We start from the raw sequence: 23,011 nt of genomic DNA, 5'->3' as shown, positions 1-23,011 counted from the left end.
CTTAGATTGTATTACCTGTGACGTGTCACACCCCTGTGTATCTGAGGTACTCTGACTTTTACTTTTTTTATTTTTTAAGTTTGATTGTTATTGGGTAAGCAGAAAATTGATTGACACATGGAGCGTTGTTTAGAAAACTTGCCAAAATACATATGGGTTCTTGATAAATCTGGGTAATCTCCATCTGAAGGACGGTTATACATTCAGTTTCACACAGTTTACTTTTCTTTAAATAGGGAAATATATTAGACATTGAACTGAAAGACCCAATCGAATAGTACAGTTAATTCAGTTTCTCATGGTTGTGAAATCATTTTCATTTACCAATTGAGAGTTTGGAACTATATGGTTCTATCTGCATTATTGTCTATATGTAATTATTGACATAGACTTGTTCTGTTCAATGTTCTCTACCTATGTAGTACACTAAATAACGCCAATTCATGTTGTTAACATTGCTGTCACCGTTCAAACACGAAGAAGGTTCGGAACTTTAAAACCATTAATCTCAGAATTATCTTTTGGTCCCAAGCTCACAATGGCTTATAACGATTAGGGCTCACCTGTGATAAGTATCTGTTCTTATCTCTTACATAATGTGTTCTTGATTCATGGCCAAATGTGGAAGCATTATTTACAAAACGGATGAAATATTAGACTCAAACTTGGCTACTTCTTTTATTTATTTTATTATTGACGGGTCTACAAAATCTACCCAAAAGCCTCTGTTGAAACTTGCCATAAAACAAACCTGGCCCTTCGCTACTTAATTAGTTTTAGGCTAATCGTCATAGAAAAAGATGTGTGACACAGGGGAATGCTGTAGAATATGCATGTAACTCGGGGAGCAGACCAGCCATCATATTGTCTGGTGAAACCGCAGATCGTTTTTGTCAGTAACCTGGGAGACTCTTCTCTACTACTCTCTTCTATTAAATGGTAGCAACAGTGTCAAAGGTCATTGTTTTTTGCTTCTCCTTTAATTATTTTTATTGTCAGCGGAAGTCCACACTTTTTTACTCCCAACAGATAAAGCCATGGCTTCCTTTATCAAGACAGGAACGCCCATTAAAATTCCTATCTCGGGAATTGCCAAGATAGTGAGCCTGACCAAACGTCTCCATTGTAAAACAATGTTTTTTTTCTGGGAAGACTGCTAGAGCCAGGCACTGGATGATTAGAACGGTCCGTAGACAGTGCTGAGACCATACAATCTGCGACCTCATACAACATGATCTCAAATCATTAATACAGACATTTTTTTCCCCACCTTTCCTTTCCTTGTAAAAGAGACAAAGATCAACATAATACAAATAATACAAATATACCAAATTACTATCCATAAGAAAGTATAGGTTGCTATAGCATGCTACACAGATTTTTGTGCATTTCCACTGAGGATTTACCCCAGTGTTTTACCCAAAAGGTTCAGACTTTTGTGAGCCGGCACCCGTGTCTCACTGGGGTAGGGCTCTGGAGGACCTGCTCTGACTTGAAGCAAAGGCAAAGCCCTGGGTATTTTTCAGCTGTCATTTTCATAACAATGGCTTTACTGTGAACTTTAACACCTTCTCACAAAGCAACAGTTTAGAGTGTCACACTCCTGATGGAAACACAATACATTTGCTCTATGCAGAAATCGACTCTGCCATTTCCTGGTTGCTAAAATTCTAATAGTTCACCTAATTTTCAGTTTATGTGACAAAACATAACAAGCAAGTATAGTGTAGAAAAAACAATCCCGAGGTAGGGTGGTGGGAGGACCAATAGGAGGACGGGCTCATTGTAATAGCTGGAATGGAATAAATGGAACGGTATCAAACATATCAAACAAATGAAAATCACGTTTGACTCCAATTACTCCATTCCAGCCTATATAAGGAGCCCGTCCTCTTGTTGCTCCTCCCACCAGCCTCCCCTGTAATCATTGTACATCTAAATGTCTGTGAAAAATATTTGTCCATAACCAAAAATGTAGTATTTCAGCTGTTTGAGGCTGGTGTACAAAACCGAAAATAAAAGACCCCAAAAACAAAACTTAAGAATGGGAAGCATAGAAATAGAACAGACATACAACTGCTTAGACTTGCTTTCAATAAAAATAAAAATAAACTTTTATTTAACTAGGCAAGTCAGTTTTAAGAACAAATTCTTATTTTCAATGACAGCCTAGGAAATGTGGGTTAACCCAAAATCCACATTGAGAAATAAGGTGATGAATGAAATCAGACAGGCCAAGGCAAACTTTTTTTATTAACATAATTGGTGAAGCGAAGGGAAATTCTAAATTGATCTGGGAGAATCTAAAAATGTTAACAGGGAAAGACCATAGTAACACTACAAAAAGACTAGAAATCATGGTGAATAACAATCTAACACAGGATGCAGTCGAAATAGCAATAGCCTTCAATTCCTACTTTAATGACTCTGTCAGGCTACTGACACATAACCCCTCCACTGATTTCTTCGGCTCAGTGCTAGTAAATGACGCTCAACCTGTCTTCATCATAAGGGAGGTTTCTGAGTCAAAGGTGAACAAGGTGATTAGCTCCCTAAAGAACTCTAAAGCCAAAGATGTGTTTGGGCTGGACTCTTTCTTAAAAACTACAAAGAGTCACTCATTGGCCCCATTACTAAGATCACCAACACATCTATTGGTCTCGGGGTGTTTCCAAGGGTATGGAAGTCGGCCAAAATAACGGCCATCTTTAAATCGGGTGACCCTGCTCACGTGAGTAACTACAGGTCCAGTAGTATACTACCTGTGGTGTCGAAGGTTGTTGAAAAGTGTGTAGCAGAACAACTGATTGCCCACCTCAACAACAGCCCCTTCACATTACACCCATGCAGTTTGGCTTCAGAGCGAAACACTCCACAGATATGGCCAACTACTTTGTTCTGGAAAATGTGAAGTCCAAGATGGACAAAGGGGGCGTTGTTTGGGCTGTGTTTCTGGACCTAAGGAAGGCTTTTGATACTGTTGACCATGAGATTCTCATCACAAAAGTTCATCTGAAGTTCAAATGTATGCAGATGATACAGTGATATATGTGCATGCAAAGAGCAAACAACAAGCTGCACAAGAACTTACTACTGTAATGGTCCAGGTTACAAAGTGGCTCAGTGACTCGTGTTTGCATCTCAATGTGAATAAAACTGTCTGCATGTTCTTCACAAAGAGGGCAACAGATGCTACTGAGCCAGATGTCTATGTGTCAGGGAAGAAGCTCCAGGTGTTATCTGATTTTAAGTACCTTGGCATCATACTTGATTCCAAACTCTCTTTTAAAAAGCAGTGTGAAAAAGGTAATTCAAATTCAACCTAGCTAATTTCCGATTTACATGAAATTGTTTGACTACAGAGGTAGCAAAGCTGTACTTCAAATCTATGATACTCCACCACTTAACATACTGCTTGACTAGTTGGACCCAAGCTTGCTATACAACATTAAAACCCATTTAGTCTGTCTACAAACAGGCTCTCAAAGTGCTTGATAGGAAGCCCAATAACCATCATCACTGTTACATCCGAAGAAAGCATGAGCTCACGAGTTGGGAAAATCTTGTGCAATACACCAATGCATGTTGTGTATTCAAGATCCTAAATGGCCTGGCTCCCCCTCCACTCAGTGTTTTTGTTAAACAGAAAACCCAAACATATGGCAGCAGATCCACAAGGTCTGCCATGAGAGGTGACTGTATAGTTCCCTTAAGGAAAAGCACCTTTAGTAAATCTGCTTTCTCTGTGAGAGCTTCCCATGTCTGGAATACACTGCCATCAGACACACATAACTGCACCACCTATCACACTTTCACAAAATGCTTGATGTCTAAAGGTCAATCAGATTTGTGAACATAATCCCTAGCTGTGCATTGCTGCTTTCCATGTTGTCTGTAGTCTGTAGCTTGTGAGGTGTGGAAACACTTTGTTGCTTTTATGGATTTTGTCTTGTTGCTTTTTGTGCTATGTTGCTCTGTCTGCATGCTGTGTCATGCTTGTCCTATGTTGCGCTGCGTGTGCTCACTGCTCAATGATTGTCTGTATTGTAATTGTTTTTAATAACCTGCCCTGCCCAGGGACTGCTGTTGAAAATTAGCCGGCTGGCTAAAACCCGGCACATTTACTGAAACGATGATTATTGTACATTGTCCCTGTAAAAATAAAATAACTCACTCACTCACTCACTCACTCACACAGCCTTGTTCAGGGGCAGAACAACAGATAATTACCTTGTCAGCTCAGGGATTCAATCTTGCAACCTTTTGGTTACAAGTCCAAAACTCTAACCACTAGGCTAGCTGCCGCCCTAATAACAATGACAGATCTATAACTCACATTTCTATGTGAATTTCTTTGTATATAAAACGCTGGCGACACCCTGGTGTGGGAGTAAGTTGGGATGGAAAAGCAGGAATACACAGATATGCCAGAATGTAGAAATATTGAATTACAATTTCTCTCTATAAACTCAACCTAATCTACTTTTAGAGTCATATAGGGATTTAGTGACAGGAATTATATATCGTTGTAAAGAGAGGTCTTGTGCTCACAAATAATTTTCCCTCTGGACATGTTCTGACAGTTGTGACATTCTCATACGTTAAGCAGAGCTATGGGTAGTGCACTTCATAGCGTTTCGGTTGCCATTTGAGACACACTCAATGAGTCTAACTCTGACATTAAAGAGCCTCTGTCAGCATGGTCTTAAATCATATCTTCTTCCATGTTTGGCCTCTCATCTCCTCTTTCCAGCTGAAATACGATTCTATTGGGATTATAAACCTTTAAAAAAAAAACACAGATTTTTTGAGATTCTAACGTTAGACTATAAAAAAAGGCTTTATTGTAAAGCGCTATATAACGCTCCAGGATTCATTTTGTTCGTTTAAAAAAAAAAATCAGAACATAAAACAACATTTATAAAGCAAACATTATCCCTCAGAAATGATCTAGTTCAGCAAATACTTTGACAGTTTAAGCAAACAAACTGTATGTTGCAGAACAGTGATTACATATTTTTTCAGAACATTGCACAAAACAAATATCTTAAGGGGGGGACAAGCCACTGGTGGACTTGAATACAAATACTAAAAAAAAAGACATATTTTTTCCTCAAACAATAGTTCTATACAAGTTCTATACAAACATTTGTAAAATATAGAAAATTATTCATTTGAAAATAAGCAACCTTTCTTTAAGATTTTTCAGCACACTTTCCATTCGACAAAAATCTGGCGGATTTGAGGTTTTGCGAAGTTGGCAAAAAATGTCATTTTTCTTATTCATTACAAAGTAGTAATTTTGTTTTCCATCAGTTGCTTATGACTCTAAAACCTAATTAAAATAAACCAATTTGAAACTAAATTAATATCCTGTCCGGTAGATGGAGTTGACAGTTTATGGTTGTGACCAGGGTGATTTCAATATTAATTGTTTAAATCTATTAAAAGTTGTCACGACTTCTACCGAAGTCGAAGCCTCTCCTTGTTCGGGCGGTGCTCGGCGGTCCACGTCACCAGTCTTATAACCATCATTGATCCATTTTTCATCTTCCATTGGTTTTGTCTTGTCTTCCTACACACCTGGTTTCAATCCCATCAATTACCTGTTGTGTGTTTAACCCTCTGTTTCCCCTCATGTCTTTGTCAGAGATTGTTATTCAGTGTTGTGTTGGTTTTTGTATTGGTGCGCGACGGGTCCTCGTACCCACTATTTATTGTTATATTTAGTGTTTGGCGTATGTTTCGTTTATTTGTTATTAAATACTCCATTACACTCAGTTTGATTCTCCTGCGCCTGACTTCCCTGCCACCTATACACACGACTCTGACAAAAGTAGAGAACTTTTCAGACCATGAGTTGTCTTGTTGCACTACATGTAATGAGGACATTAATATTAATTTAAGATTTCAGACAAAACTGACGGAGTTCACCAAATTTACAGCCAATTTTTTTAATTCGAACCACAATTTTGAGATAAATATTCTTTGAGTCAGCGAGGCCTATTGCAAGAAACTAAATAAGTTAATATTAATTATTGCCAGGTTTTCAAATTATAAAACCTTTTGGGGAGAGTTTGAAATTGGGATCCTTTGCTCCAGACATTTCTGGGCATAAAGCCGACATGGAAATGAATAATGTTGAAAATATTTCACAAATTCCAAAAGAGGGGCAACACCCTTGTCTCGCTAAACTTAATTTTTAAGATCAAATATTTCAACCAAAAAATGTTTTGTTGTTCAACTATAAAAAATAAAGTTTCCCTGCCAGACAAGGATCGTTTCGACTTTCATGAATCCCTGACCTATATTGATGGGAAAGTGTCAGCCCTGAGTGGACATGTCATCGGATAGCATTGTTCAGTGATGCTCAAGTCACTTTCACAACCAACACTATCACAATCGTGTTCCAAATAAGGCACCCTATTCCATATGGGCCCTGGCCAAAGTAGTGAGCTACAAAAGGAATAGGGTGCATCCCATAACAGCCTAATGAGGCATGTCAACAGCCTGCCCTTTCTGTTTCATTTGCCCTCAGGGTTATTTTTCTTGTCAGTGTTTTTTTGGTGTTATGGTCCTGCAAGTGAGGATACTATCACTACACTGTGGTTGAACAAAACCTTCACACCCTTTTCTGTTTCCACCCAGCATGGCAAGGAAAGGAGATAGCTTGAGAGTGAGTTGTTCAAATGTCAAGGAGATGTTATAAACATTTTCTTGCAAAAACGATAGTTCACATAAAATAAGATATATCTGATTTGATGTGATTTACTCACATTGTTTCGGGCATTTTCTAAAAGTTTGACGCGACCCTCGCTGTCTTTTCCTTGTGAAATACAACAGTTTGCTTGTTTCACAATCACCTGCCGTAGTTAAAACAGTCATCTGGAAACAAATCCTAAACAGGGGACACAAAGTTGGCTAGAGTTGTCCCATTTCCTGGTAATGGTTTCATAGCTACTGATCCTGACAGATTAATGGCACTGAACTCTGAACAATAGCTGAGAAATACCTTGTCATAAAGTCTTAGAAAAAGATAAGGGCACACTGCCAAGAGATCCTGGGTCTGCATCCCAAATAGCACCCTGTACCCTATGTAGTGCACTACTACCTATGGGCTCTGGTCAAAAGTAGTGCACTATATAGGGAATAGGGTGCTATTTGTGACACAACCAGGGATTCAGGTTGCATGAAAGAGACTATGTCTCTCTCCAACTTTCATAGTTTGTCATGTTGCATGTGTTTCGGGAAAAGCAATATCCAAAGCCATTAATCAGTGTTGCTGAATGAAAACTTTACTTTGGCACAGAGAGAAGCCTCGGTATAGGTTCACATACTGACCTGTATATTAAGGAACTGTCTAACACTCTTCCTGACATCAGTGAAGCATCAAGTATGGCCTTGAATTCACAAGAATGTCTTTCTTGATGGACACTCCAAAAACATTGTGCAAAACAGAGTGAAATATGGACAAGTCACTAATATGAAGCTATTATTAATTAGAGCTTTAACCAGCCATTTATAAATAAGATGTACCAAACATGGGAAAAACGAACATTTTGACAGTTATTGATGTACTATTTGGATTCTCCCACTGAAAATGTCAAGGCAGGCATGACCGATAACAGGAATACATTCCCATCCCTACGGTATGTTATTTTTATAGTCGAGTCGTGCATCACACAATGTCAACAAACATTGTAAACCGCAAAAAAAAAACAGGAAGGTAAGCCTACTGTTTCCTGTCAGAGTATTTTCACGATTTGACTAGAGTTAATGCTATATAACAGTATATAACAACCAATGTGTTTACTGTGTGAGTAAGATATATGTATATATCAAATCAAATTTTTATTGTTCACATAAACATGTTTAGCAGATGTTATTGCGGGTGTAGCGAAATGCTTGTTGCAAAGTTTCCTAAGAACTAGAAGCAAGGCAACCCTCTCTGTCGGCACCATCTCAATGTTTCTATAGCATATATGAGTTGGGGGGGGGGCATGCATATGGCTCTTAGATGTGCGTCTCTTGTCAGGTTTAGACTTACCATTGTTTATGGAGCAGCACACTTGAAAAGCTTCCATCTTCCTCCTCTTCTGTCTGTGATGAATGTGGAGTAGGCCTAGAGCAGTTAAGCATGGGAGTGGGTGGGGGTGGGGGGACATGTATGGGCTTGGTAGTGCCTCAGGAAAATGTTGAACTCAGATTCTGTCTTGTGAAAGACAAGAGCTCTCGTGTGGTTATCTATAGCAGGGTTTCCCTAACTCTGTCCTGGGGCTCCCCCTGGGTGCATGTTTTGGTTTTTGCCCACTAGCACTACACAGCTGATTCAAATAAACCAACGCAACATCAAGCTTTGATTACTTGAATCGCAAGACTCAGTTGCAAGATCAAATCCCCCGAGCTGACAAGGTAAAAATCTGTCGTTCTGCCCCTGAACAAGGCAGTTAACCCACTGTTCCTAGGCTGTCATTGAAAATAAGAATTTGTTCTTAACTAACTTGCCTAGTTAAATAAAGGTAAAATAAATGTAAAAATCTATATGACTAGAAATACAAGAGCTCTTATGGGGTTATCTACATGACTAGAAATACAAGAGCTCTTATGTGGTTGTCTATATGACTAGAAATACAAGAGCTCTTATGGGGTTATCCATATGACTAGAAATAAAAGAGCTCTTATGTGGTTGTCTATATGACTAGAAATACAAGAGCTCTTATGTGGTTATCTATATGACTAGAAATACAAGAGCTCTTATGTGGTTATCTATATGACTAGAAATAAAAGAGCTCTTATGTGGTTGTCTATATGACTAGAAATACAAGAGCTCTTATGGGGTTATCTATAGCCAGATTAGGATGAGGTATTTTCTTCAAATACATTTTCAAATGTCATAGCATGTTGAATTCCCTTGTACGCTACCCCATCTAGTGGTGGATCTGCAAGCAAGTTACACCTCTTAACCCAGTGTGCAGATCGAATCAATCTTTCACCTACCTATTGGGTCTTGAAACTTCTCTCTTCAAGCCCTCTTGGGCCAAGTGAAGTTATTTTTTAGATGAAGGAGAGGAGAGGAAGTTAGACCATTGTGATCATGTTGCACCATGAGCACTGGAGTACCCCCCCCCCCCGAGGGGCAGTGGCCCAGGGGCAGTGGGGGTGGGGGGGGGGGGTAGGGGAGGAGGCTCTGGGGACCCACAAAGCCTTAACCAACAATGCAGAAAAACAGAGTTAAGAAAATATTTACTCAATAAACTAAAGTAACACAATAAAATAACAATTACGAGGCTACAGTATATACAGGAGGTACAGGTACCGAATCAATGTTCTGGGGAACAGCTTAGTCGAGGTAATTGAGTTAATATGTACATGTAGGTAGGGGTAAAGGGGAGAAGCAGATGGCACCATTTTCTTGTTTTTAAAATGTATGGAGAGCCAGGGTCCACACTCCAACATTTACACATTATTTACAAAAGATGCATTTGTGTTTAGTGAGTCCGCCAGAGGCAGTAGGGATGACCATCTGTTCTCTTGATAAGTGCATGAATTTGACCATTTTCATGCCCTGCTGAGCATTCAAAATGTAACGAGTACAATCGATTGTCAGAGAAAAAGTATGGAGTAAAAAGTACAATATTTTCTACAGAAATGTAGTAAAATAAAAGTAAAAGTTGTCAAAAATATAAATAGTAAAGTAAAGTACAGATACCCCCATAAATTACTTAAATAGTACTTTAATGTATTTTTACTTAAGTACTTCACACCACTGCCACTAAGCGCAACCCAGGGATGGCGCATCGCTGCAGAATGCTGTGGTAGCCATGCTGGTTAAGTGTGCCTTATATTCAAAATAATCACAATCAGTGTCACAACCAAAGCACCCCCACACCATCACACCTCCTCCTCCATGCTTCACGTTGGGAACCACACATGCAGAGTGTATCCTACTCTGTGTCTCACAAAGACACGGTGGCTGGAACCAAAATTCTCAAATTTGGACTCATCAGACCAAAGGACAGAATTCTACTGGTCGAATGTCAATTGCTTATGTTTCTTGGCCCAAGTAAGTCTATTCTTCTTATCGGTGTCCTTTAGTAGTGGTTAATTTGCAGCAATTCCATGAAGGCCTGATTCACACAGTCTCCTCTGAACAGTTGATGTTGAGATGTGTCTGTTACTTGAGCTCTGTGAAGCATTTATTTGGCCAGATAACTCTAATGAACTTATCCTCTGCAGGAAGGCAACTCTGGGTCTTCCTTTCCTGTGGCGGTCCTCATGAGAGCCAGTTTCATCATAACGCTTGATGGTTTTTGCGACTGCATCAACTGTTCAGAGGAGACTGCGTGAATCAAGCCTTCCTGGTCGAATCGCTGCAAACGAACTACTACGAAAGGTCACCAATAAGAAGAAGAGACTTTCTTGGGCCAAGAAATACGAGCAATGGACATTAGACTGGTGGAAGTCTGTCCTTTGTTCTGATGAGATTTTTGGTTCCAAATGCTGTGTCTTTGTGAGACGTAGAGTAGGCGAATTGATGATCTCTGCATGTGTAGTTCCCAACATGAAGCATAGAGGAGGAGGTGTGGGGGTGCTTTGCTGGTGACACTGTCTGTGATGTATTTAGAATTCAAGGCACACTTAAACAGCATGGCTACCACAGCATTCTGCAGCAATACACCATCCCATTTGGTTTGCACTTAGTGGGACTATCATTTGTTTTTCAACAGGTCAATTACCCAACACACCTCCAGGCTGTGTAAGGGCTATTTGACCAAGAAGAGTGATGGAGTTCTACATCAGATGTCCTGGCCTCCACAATCACCCAACCTTTTACCCAATTGAAATGGTTTGGGAGGAGTTGGACCGCAGAGTGAAGGAAAAGCAGCCAACAAGTGTTCAGCATATGTGGGAACTCCTTCAAGACTGTTGGAAAAGCATTCCAGGTGTAGCTGGTTGAGAGAATTCCAAGAGTGTTCAAAGCTGTCATCAAGGCAAACGGTGGCTACTTTGAAGAATCTCAAATATAAATTATATTTTGATTTGTTTAACACTTTTTTTTAGTTACTACGTGATTCCATGTGTTATTTCATACTTTTGATGTTGTTACTATTATTCCTCAATAAAGAAAATAGTTAAAATAAAGAATAACCCTTGAATGAGTAGGTGCCCAAACGTTTGACTGGTACTGCATGTATGTGTATATATATACAGTTGAAGTTGGAAGTTTACATACACTTCGGTTGGAGTCATTAAAACTCATTTTTCAACCACTCCACAAATTTCTTATTAACAAACTATAGTTTGGGCAAGTTGGTTAGGACATCTACTTCGTGCATGACACACGTCATTTTCCCAACAATTGTTTACAGACAGATTATTTCACTTTATAATTCACTGTATCACAATTCCAGTGGATCAGAAGTTTACATACACTAAGTTGACTCTGCCTTTAAACAGCTTGGAAAACTCCAGAAAATGCTTTAGAAGCTTCTGTTAGGCGAATTAACATTATTTGAGTCAATTGGAGGTGTACCCGTGGATGTATTTCAAGACCTACCTTCAAACTCACTGTCTCTTTGCTTGACATCATGGCAAAATCAAAAGAAATCAGCCAAGACCTCAGAATGTGTTTTTAGACCTCCACAAGTCTGGTTCATCCTTGGGAGCAATTTCCAAATGCCTGAAGATACCACGTTCATCTGTCCAAACGATAGTATGCTAGTATAAACACCATGGGACTACGCAGCCGTCATACCACTCAGAAAGGAGACGAGTTCTGTCTCCTAGAGATGAACATACTTTGGTGCGAAATGTGCAAATCATTCCCAGAACAACAGCAAAGGACCGTGTGAAGATGCTGGAGGAAACAGGTACAAAAGTATCTATATCCACAGTAAAACGAGTACTATATCAACATAATCTGAATGGACGATCAACAAGGAAGAAGCCACTGCTCCAAAAACGCCATTAAAAAAAGCCAGACTAAGTTTGCAACTGCACATGGGGACAAAGATCGTACTTTTTGGGGAAATGTCCTCTGGTCTGATGAAACAAAAATATAACTTTTTGGCCATAATGACCATCATTATGTTTGGAGGGGAGGCTTGCAAGCCGAAGAACACGCTCCCAACCGTGAAGCACGGGGGTGGCAGCATCATGTTGTGGGGGAGCTTTGCTGCAGGAGGGACTGGTGCACTTCACAAAATAGATTGCATCATGAGGAGGAAAATGATGTGGATATATTGAAGCAACATCTTAAGACATCAGTCAGGAAGTTAAAGCTTGGTCGCAAATGGGTCTTCCAAATGGATAATGACCCCAAGCATATTTCCAAAGTTGTGTCAAAATGGCTTAAAGACAACAAAGTCAATGTATTGGAGTGGTCATCACAAAGCCCTGACCTCAATCCTTTAGAAAATGTGTGGGCAGAACTGAAAAAGCATGTGCGAGCAAAGAGGCCTACATACCTGACTTAGTTACACCAGCTCTGTCAGGATGAATGAGCCACTATTCACCCAATTTATCGTGGGAAGCTTGTGTAAGGCTACCCAAAACGTTTGACCCACGTTAAAGGCAATGCTACCTAATACTAATTGAGTGTATGTAAACTTCTGACCCACTGGGAATGTGATGAAATAAATAAAAGCTGAAATAAATCACGCTCTACTATTATTCTGACATTTCAGTGGTGATCCTAATTTACCTAAAACAGGGAACTTTTCCTTGGATTAAATGTCAGGAATTGTGAAAAACTGATTTTAAATGTATTTGACTAAGGTGTATGTAAACTTCAGACTTCAACTGTGTGTGTATACACACACGCACGCACGCACGCACGCACACACACACACACACACACATGTGTGTGTGTGTGTGTGTGTGTGTGTGTGTGTGTGTGTGTGTGTGTGTGTGTATGTTACTGCCTGACTACAACAATCTTGGTTTACGAACAATCAACCACTCTACTAATTGAGTTCAGCCCCAGTAGACTGCCAGAAAATTAGCTTTAAAAATTCAAAATTCTCTCAGCCTCATTGCAAAATGTGTACAATAGCATAAGTTTAGTTATAAAACTGCAAATGTTTCTCTCTGCCCCATGGCAATATGCGTAGAATAGCTAGAAATTAGCTTAAAAACAGCAAAATGTTATATGTTTTATCCCCCCCCCCCAAAAGTTCCTTTGTCAGACCTTGAGGGGGCCCCGCGAAACCATGAGATTTCTGAATTGAAACTCAAAGTTTGTTTCACTCAGTTTCTCTCCTCGAGTTGATGGCCTTTGCCTAGGGGTATATCTTCTATTACCTTGGTCACAAACTGATTACGCTACTTTGGATGGTGCTCTCTCTCTCTGAAAATAACACTTTTGAATTGCTGCTAATGATAGACAAATCATACGTTAATATTTGAAGATATTGATTGTGTTATACGTTTCTATTACAAATTCTACTGGTGATCGATATTGAGTGATTTTTGTCTATTTCTGAGAGATTTGTTTCTGTGTGCCTACACGTATTTTGCGTGGTGGATTGTGGGTGTTGAGCAAAGAAGGAAAATGGCGGACTTGGCAAATGAAGGTGAGCAGTGGCCGTGTGAGGAAACGAAACCGTTGGATTATCTACATTACGTTTTAATTATAGTTAAATTACTGTGTGCTAAAAATAGTGATTCGTAGCCTTTCAAGAGAATAGTTGAACGAAAATAAATAAATAATCAACTCCGGTTGCATATATACAAAAGAAAACGTTAGCTTTCAGAGCAAGCGTCTCTTTTTAGGCGGGGATGGGACGCTGGCTAACGTTAGCTAGGTAATCAGAAATTATGTTACCATTAACTACGTGTTAGTAAGGTGTTTGTATTTATATATAATTAATTAGTAATATACGTTAATGCATGTTTGCTTCCGACCTAGCTATGTGGGTTGCTTATTTGTGGTTGTCACATCTGACGTTACTGTAACTAGCTAACAATTTCATCAGCTAGCCAACGTTAGCCGGCGAAATGACTCGCTACTCCTTGGCGAGGGCTATCGCTAACTTTAGCAGGAGTGTTATTTGTCAAGGACAGTTAACTAACCAGTAAAACCCCGAATTCTTGAAAGGTTAGCCAACTATCTGTCAACACCCCACTTGCCAGCAATTTTAATGAATGTTGCACATTCGGAACCGGAGAGGACTAAGTAGCTAGTACAATAACTAACACGTCTGAGCCTTATTCTGACGCCAAATCCAGTTATCTAGTTAGAAACGCGTTGTGGCTTGTAAATTCACTGAGTTGTCTGTAACTGTATTTATATTAGTAGCCTATATGATGTCACTAGCTTACTAAGTTGTTTTGCTGTATCTGATTGGGAGGTAGGCTAGTGGCTATGTCGTGGTAGGAACGTTAAGGCTGCTGCACAGACGCTATGAAGACTAGTTAATAAAGATGCACTATGCAGAAATCCCTCCGCCATTTCCCGGTTGCAAAAATTCTAATAGTTTAATTTAATTTTGTAACAAAACAAGCAAGTGTAGAGAATCATTGTACCATCTAGACTGCTCATAAGTATTTTACATAGCCAAAAATATAGTATTTTCAAATGTTTGAAGCTGGTGTAAACCCGAAAAGTAAAATATACTTAAGAACTGGAAGCATAGAAATAATGTACATTGAAGCTTTCAATTAAAATGATGGATATATAGCATGCATTGCTATGTGAATTTGTCTGTTCCCCAAAAAGTTACATATTGTAGCTTTAACTGAAGTGTTTTGTTCACTTTTCCGTGATGGCAGCCTCCCGAAATCAACATCCGACATTCCAATAAATGATACCGTGCCTTTGGAAAGTATTCTGACCCCTTGACTTTTTCCACATTGTTAGGTTACAGCCTTATTCTAAAATGTATTACATTTGATTTTTTACTCATCAATATGCACACAATACCCCATAATTACAAAGCAAAAATATGTTTATACATTTTTGCAAATGTATAAAATAAAATGCCTCTACAAGTTTGGCACACCTGTATTTGGTGCGTTTCTCCCATTCTTCTCTGTAGATCCTCTTAAGTTCTGTCCGGTTGAATGGGGAGCGTTGCTTCACAGCTATTTTCAGGTCTCCAGAGATGTTTGATCAGGTTCAAGTCTGGCCTCTGGCTGGGCCACTCAAGGACATTCAAAGACCTGTCCCGAAGCCACTCCTGCGTTGTCTTGGCTGTGGGAATATGGGTAGTTGTCCTGTTGGAAGGTGAAACTTCGCTCCAGTCTGAGATCCTGGGCACTCTGGAGCAGGTTTTCATCAGTGTTTTGCTCTGTTCATCTTTGCCTTGATCGAGACTAGTCTCCCAGTCCCTGCTGCTGAAACACACACACACATCATTATGCTGCCAACACCATGCTTCCTCCAGAATGTGACAATTGTCATTCAGGCCAGAGAGATCAATCTTGGATTCATCAGACCAGAGAATCTTGTTTCTCATGGTCTGAGAGTCTTTAGGGGCCTTTTGGTAAACTCCAAGCGGGCTGTCGTGTGCTTTTTTTTACTGAAGAGTGGTGTCGGTCTGACCACTCTATGATAAAGGCCTGATTGGTGGAGTGCTGCAGAGATGGTTGTCCTTCTGGAAGGTACTCCCATCTCCACAGATGAACTGTAGAACTCTGTCCGGGTGACTGTCGGGTTTCTGGTCACCTCCATGACCAAGGCCCTTCTCCCTCGACTGCTCAGTTTGGCCAGGCGGCCAGCTCTAGAAAGAGTCTTGGTGGTTCCAAACTTCTTCCATTTAAGAATGATTGAGGCCACTGTGTTCTTAAAGACCTTCAATGCTGCAGAAATGTTTTGTTACCCTTCCCCAGATCTGTGCCTTGACACAATCTTGTCTCTGAGCTCTACGGACAATTCCTTCGACCTCGTGGCTTGGTTTTTGCTCTGACATGCACTGTCAACTGTGGGACCTTTTTATATAGACAGGTATGTGCCTTTCCAAATCATGTCCAATCAATTGAATTTACCATAGGTGGTCTCCAATCAAGTTGTAGTGACATCTCAAGGATGAACTTGAGCTCAATATTGAGTCTCATAGCAACAAAAAAAATAAAAATAGCATGGGGGTCTGAATACTTACGCAAATAAGATCTGTTTTTTCTTGTTAATACTTTTGCAAACATTTCTAAAAACCTGTTTTCACTTTGTCATTATGGGGTTATTGTGTGTTGATTTGCTGATTTGTTACAGCCCTAATCCATTTAAGAATAGGGCTGTAACGTAACAAAACGTGGAAAAAGAGGTCTGAATACCTTCCGGAGGCACTGTGTATGCCTTCCGGAGGCACTGTGTATGCCTTCCGGAGGCACTGTGTATGCCTTCCGGTGGCACTGTGTATGCCTTCCGGAGGCACTGTGTATGCCTTCCGGAGGCCCTTCCGGAGGCACTGTGTATGCCTTCCGGAGGCACTGTGTATGCCTTCCGGAGGCACTGTGTATGCCTTCCGGAGGCACTGTGCCTACTGTGTATGCCTTCCGGAGGCACTGTGTATGCCTTCCGGAGGCACTGTGTATGCCTTCCGGAGGCACTGTGTATGCCTTCCGGAGGCACTGTGTATGCCTTCCGGAGGCACTGTGTATGCCTTCCGGAGGCACTGTGTATGCCTTCCGGAGGCACTGTGTATGCCTTCCGGAGGCACTGTGTATGCCTTCCGGAGGCACTGTGTATGCCTTCTACAAGTTCTCATCTAACCAACAATGTGTGACCTTATTTCAAGTCTCCGTGTGGCCTTTGAATCGTGTTCGTTTTGGTTTGAACCTCTCTACACCCCAAATATTTCCCCCTCTGTTCTATTGATTTCACCGTGATATCCATGGAAGTGAGTAACAAAGAAAAGTGTTGCGGTACACTTAGTGCAGAACTCTTCAAGATGTATCTATCTAGCTGTCTTCTACAACTTGTCCTCTAACCGGGATGTAAAGCTTACCTGTTATCCCTTTTTCCTGTGTATTTTTTGTTGTGCTATGTTAGTTTTAACAGGATGTCCAACCTCATCTCCCCCTCTTGCACAATTGATTTCAACGTGATATCGATATGCGTGATTGACGAAAGTGTTGCATTTTCTTTCAGTTTGGTGACCCCCTTATCAAAATGCAACATTCCAAAATGTAGCTACAGGTTGGCCTCTAACCAGTGAGGGAGCAAAACATATCCAGTTTCCAAGTGGTTTTTGAGTTGTGGTAGTTTCAGCAGCACATATCTCCTTCTTAATTGATGAGTGATTTATTTCCACATGTCAAAACAACAGGGTTTTTGGTGCTGGTGCAGTTTTGAGGTGCTTGTTTAAAGAAAGTAGAATGATTACTATTGTTGCACATGTACAGTGTCTTCAAAGCGATTTTTTTATTTATTTTTTATATATATATATTTATTAATAAATATTTTGAAATATGGAAATCTAATTTACATAAGTATGCACTTCACACCCCCGAGTCAATATTTTATAGTAGCACTTTTGGCGGCAATTACAGCTTTGAGTCTTCTTGGGTAATGTGTATCAGCTTCACACATCTGGATTTGGGGATTTTCTCCCATTCTTCCTTGCAGATTTTCTCAAGCTCTGTTAAGTCAGATGGGGGGAGCAGCAGTGAACAGAAATCTTAGTCCTTTGGCAGATTTTCAATGGTATTCAAGTCTGGGTTTTGGCTGGGCCACTCAAGGACTTCCACATTCTTGTTCTGAAGCCATTCCGGCATTACTTTGGCTGTATGCTTGGGGTCTTTGTCCTGTTGGAACGTAAATCTTCGCCCCAGTCTAAAGTCGATTGCACTCTGAAGCAGGTTCTCAAGGATTTTCCTGTATTTGGCTCCATTCATTGTTCCTTCTATCTTTACCAGTCTCTCAGTCCCTGTAGCTGAAAAGCATCCCTATAGCATGATGCTGCCACCACCATGCTTCACTGTAGGGATTAGAGGTCGATCGATTATGATTTTTCACCGCCAATACCGATTATTGGAGGACCAAAAAAGCCAATGCCGATTTAATCGGACGATTTTTAAAAATATTTAATTATTTGTAATAATAACAATTATAACAATACTGAATGAACACTTTTAACTTAATATTAATACATCAATAAAATCAATTTAGCCTCAAATAAATAATGAAACATGTTACATTTGGTTTAAATAATGCAAAAAAAAAAGTGTTGGAGAAGAAAGTAAAAGTGCAATATGTGCTATGTAAGAAAGGTAACGTTTCAGTTCCTTGCTCAGAACATGAGAACATGAAAGCTGGTGGTTCCTTTTTAGTCTTCAATATTCCCAGGTAAGAAGTTTTTTAGGTTGTAGTTATAGGAATTATAGGACTATTTCCCTCTATACCGTTTGTATTTCATTAACCTTTGACTATTGGATGTTCTTATAGGCACTTTAGTATCTCCAGTGTAACAGTATAGCTTCCGTCCCTCTCCTCACTCCTCCCTGGGCTCGAACCAGGAACACAACAACAACAGCCACCCTCGAAGCAGCGTTACCCATCGCTCCACAAAAGCCACGGCCCTTGCAGAGCAAGGGGAATAACTACTCCAAGGCTCAGAGCGAGTGATGTTTGAAATGCTATTAGCGTGCGCTAACGAGCTAGCCATTTCACTTCGGTCACACCAGCCTCATCTCGGGAGTTGATAGGCTTGAAGTCATAAACAGCGCAATGCTTGACGCACATCAAGAGCTGCTGGCAAAACGCACAAAAGTGCTGTTTGAATGAATGTTTACGCGCCTGCTTCTGCCTACCACCGCTCAGTCAGATACTTAGATACTTGTATGCTTGTATACTCAGTCAGATTATATATTTAATGCAGGACACGCTAGATAATATCTAGTAATATCAACAACCATGTGTAGTTAACTAGTGATTATGATTGATTGTTTTCTGTAAGATAAGTTTAATGCTAGCTAGCAACTTACCTTGGCTTACTGCATTCGCGTAACAGGTATAAAGGTATAAAAAATGTATTTAAAAAAAAAAAATTGGCAAAATCAGTGTCCAAAAATACAGATTTACGATTGTTATGAAAACTTGAAACCGGCCCCAATTAATCGGCCATTCCGATTAATCGGTCGACCTCTAGTAGGGATGGTGTTAGATGAGTGATGAGCTGTGCCTGTGTTTTCTCCAGACACAGGGCTTTGCATTCAGGCCAAAGAGTAAAATTTGTCTCATCAGACCAAATAATATTTTGCCGTATGCTCAGTCTTTCACGTGCCTTTTTGCAAACTCCAGACGTGCTGTCATGTGCCATTTTTCTCAGGAGTGTCTTCCACTGGGCCACTCTACGGTAAAGCCCACATTGAAGTCCTCTAAAGACTGTTGTCCTTCTGGCAGGTTCTCCCATCTCATCTAAAGAACTCTGTAGATCTGTCTGGCTATTAGGTTCTTGGTCACCTCCCTGACAAGGTCCTTCTTGCCCGGTTGATCAGTTTGGTCGGCCGGCCAGCTCTAGGCAGAGCTGGTTAGTTTTTCTTCAATTTCCCAATGATGGAGACCACTGTGCTCTTGGCAACTTTCAACATTCTAGAAATTGTTTTATACCCTTCCCCAGATATATGCCTCATCACAACTCTTATCTCTGAGATCTACAGACAGTTCCTTGGACTTTGTGGTATAGTTTCTGTTCTGACATGCACTGTCAACCGTGGGACCTTTTTATATAGACAGGTGTGTTTCTTTCTAAATCATGTCCAAACAATTTAATTGGCCACAGGTGGACCCCAATCAAGTTGTAGTGACGTCTCAAGGATGATCAAAGGAAATTTGATGTACCTGAGCTCAATTTAGTGTCATAGCAAAGGGGTGTGAATACTTATGTAAATGACATATTTCTGTATTTTATTTGAAAATACATTAGCAAAATTTCTAAACATGTTTTTCACTTTGTCATTATGGGGTGTAATCGATTTAGAATTCTTGTTGTAATGCAACTATGTGGAATAAATCGAGGGGTATGAATACTTTCTGAATGCACTGTATATGTAGATAGTACATTTTATGTTTTCAATATCACAAACTGTTTCTGTATATTGGTATTGATTTGGACACTTTTTAAAACTGTGTTTTGACATTGGGACTATTTATCAAAATGTCTGGTCAACAAGAAGCACCAGCGGTATTATTTAAAGTTTAAGAATAAACATTTAATCAGGTAAAAACTGCTTAATGAGTCCAAAAACGTGATGTCAGATGTAATTTTTATGAAACCCCAGAAATCACCAAATCTGGTTTTCCCTGCCTGGTCATGTTGTGTGTGTCACTGTCGTACACCATGACTGTTTGTCACTTATGACAACAGTTGTTTCAGTCAAGCTAAAAAATATTGTGGGAGTTGAGCTGGATCATATGTTTATTTACGAAGCAGGACAGTCCTCTCTCTCCGACCCTGGCCTGTAGACGAGCTAGTTGTCCCGTCGGCTTCAGTTAGGTCATGAGTTTTGATGGTCCAAATCCAATGCTTTTGTCCATTAATGTAGACTACTTGAGCCACTCATAGGACAGATAAGACTACAAATAGCTAGCTAAAGGATATACAGTGCCTTCGGAAAGTATTCAGACCCCTTGACTTTTTCGTTACAGCCTTATTCTAAAATGGATAGAATACACGCTGTACCCCATAATGACAAAGGGAAAACAGGTTTTTAGAAAATTATGCAAACGTATTAAACACAGAAATACCTTATTTACTGTAGTATTCAGACCCTTTGCTTTGAGACTCAAAATTGAGCTCAAGTGCATCCTGTTTCCATTGATTATCCTTGATGGTTCTACAACTTGATTGGAGTCCACCTGTGGTAAATTCAATTGATTGGACATGAGCTGGAAAGGCACACACCTGTCTATATAAGGTCCCACAGTTGACAGTGCATGTCAGAGCAAAAACTAAGCCATGAGGTTGAAGGAATTGTCCGTAGAGTTCCGAGACAGGATTGTGTCGAGGCACAGGATTGTGTCGAGGAAGGGTACCAAAACATTTCTGCCGCGTTGAAGGTCCCCAAGAACACAGCACAGTGGCTTCCATCATTCTTAAATGGATCAAGTTTGGAACTACCAGACTTTTCCTAGAGCTGGCCGCCCAGCCAAACTGAGCAATCGGGTGAGAAGGGCCTTAGTCAGGGAGGTGACCAAGAACCTGATGGTCACCCTGACAGAGCTCCAGAGTTCCTCTGTGGAGATGGGAGAAACTTCTAGAAGGACAATCATCTCTACAGCACTCCACCAATCAGGCCTTTAGAGTGGCTAGATGGAAACCACTCTTTAGTAAAAAAGCACATGATAGCCCGCTTGGAGTTTGCTAAAAAGCCCCTAAAGACTCTGACCATGAGAAACAAGATTCTCTGGTCTGATGAAACCAAAATTGAAATCTTTGGCCTGAATGCCAAGTGTCAATTCTGAAGGAAACCAGGCAACATCCCTAAGGTGATGCATGGTGGTGGCAGCCTCATGCTGTGGGGATGTTTTTTAGCAGCAGGGACTTGGTACAGAGATAAAAGTACAGAGATATCCTCGATGAAAACCTGCTCAGGACCTCAGAATGGGGTTAAGGTTCACCTTCCAACAGGACAATGACCCTAAGCACACAGCCAAGACAACACAGGAGTGGGCAAGTCTCTGCATGTCCTTGAGTGGCCCAGCCAGAGGCCAGACTTAAACCCGATTGAGCATATCTGGAGACACCTGAAAATAACTGTGCAAAAATGCTCCCCATCCAACCTGACAGAACTTCAGAGGATCTGCAGAAAAGAATGGGAGAAACTCCCCAAATACGGGTGTTTTCAAGCGTGTAGCGTCATACCCAAGAAGACTTGAGGCTGTAATCGCTGAATCCTTACATTACATTTTTATATTAAAAAAAAATGCAATGAATTTTTTTATATATAAATTCGCAAAAATTTCCAAAATCTTGTTTTTGCTTTCTCCATTATGGACTATTGTGTGCAGATTGATGAGGGGAAAACATTTTAAATGTTTAGAATAATGCTGTAACAAAATGTGGAAAAGGTCCAAGGGTATGAATTGTAAATAGCTTTTGTTTAATGCACCTTTTTTTTGTCATTTAACAAAAAAACTTGATTTGCTTTAGATGCAGGTTTTTAATATTTCATTCATGTCTCATCTATTCTAGGCTGTGGTTGTCTCTGGTGACTGAACTAATCAGTGTTTGTGTGCCACTTGTTTAAAATGGACTAAAGGATTACAATGCAAGTTGTTTATTCTCAGATTTTGCATCATGAATGTTTGGCATCTATTCAGAAGTGTCTGAACTGTGAGCATTGATATGCTTTGTGGGTAGAACTAGTTTAGCGGAAAGAAGGAAAGAGAAAATAAAGTCTGAATCCATGTGTCAGGTTCTTTTTTGGGAGGGAGGGGGGGGGGGCAGAAATACTCACCAGGTTTATGGTTTAGCTTCGGCTTATCTAAATACAGTATTCCTGAGTTTCCATAAGTGTCACTGAGCATCTTTTGTAGAATTAGAAACATATTCCTGGGTTTTTAAACAGAGATAATCAAGTGTGCCAGACATGGGTTGCTCTGATCTAGGCCTTCTAGCTCTTTGCAAAAAAAAAAAAAAAAAAAAAACATTACGGCAGAACTTGTCAACTCAAGACTGCTGCAGGGTGTTCGTTCACGGCGCTTGTTTTTTTTTATTTTTTATGATCACCATGACAAGTGTTTGTTGAAACAAACAACTGATTGACAGGCTGTGGTGTCTTTTTTTAAATATTTTTTTAATATTAGGCCTACACTTCACACAAGTCACTGAAGCATACTCTTCTTCTGTATGATAAAGGATGCTTTCCTTCTTTTGAAACAGAGAAACCTGCCATAGTGCCACCAATGTTTGTGTTCCAAAAGGATAAAGCACCGAAGGTAAGTCACATCGTGTTGTTTCTACCGCCTGACATTCATTGACATGAGTGAACCTTCTTTATGGAAATTCACTGTAAAGCTTCCATCATTTGATTGGGTAGTTGTTGGTTTTTTTTTAGACTGAGAAACACA

At 40.1% G+C, this 23,011-nt stretch overlaps 1 protein-coding gene across 1 annotated transcript in view; it reads left to right on the top strand.

The window, feature by feature from the left end:
* The first annotated feature begins 13,521 nt into the window (after positions 1–13,521).
* The window catches only part of LOC135518375 (ran-binding protein 3-like), a 29,554-nt gene continuing 20,064 nt past the window's right edge, over positions 13,522–23,011 (top strand). Inside the window, exons 1-2 of the mRNA XM_064943536.1 lie at positions 13,522–13,574; positions 22,824–22,879. Of these exons, the coding sequence (XP_064799608.1) occupies positions 13,553–13,574; positions 22,824–22,879 (78 nt within the window). The 5' untranslated portion in view covers positions 13,522–13,552. The remainder of the gene's footprint in view (positions 13,575–22,823; positions 22,880–23,011) is intronic.

Source organism: Oncorhynchus masou, chromosome 3 (genome assembly GCF_036934945.1).
Source record: "Oncorhynchus masou masou isolate Uvic2021 chromosome 3, UVic_Omas_1.1, whole genome shotgun sequence".
In the NCBI taxonomy this organism is placed as follows: Eukaryota; Metazoa; Chordata; class Actinopteri; order Salmoniformes; family Salmonidae; genus Oncorhynchus; species Oncorhynchus masou.
This window is presented reverse-complemented; position numbering and strand designations above follow the sequence as displayed.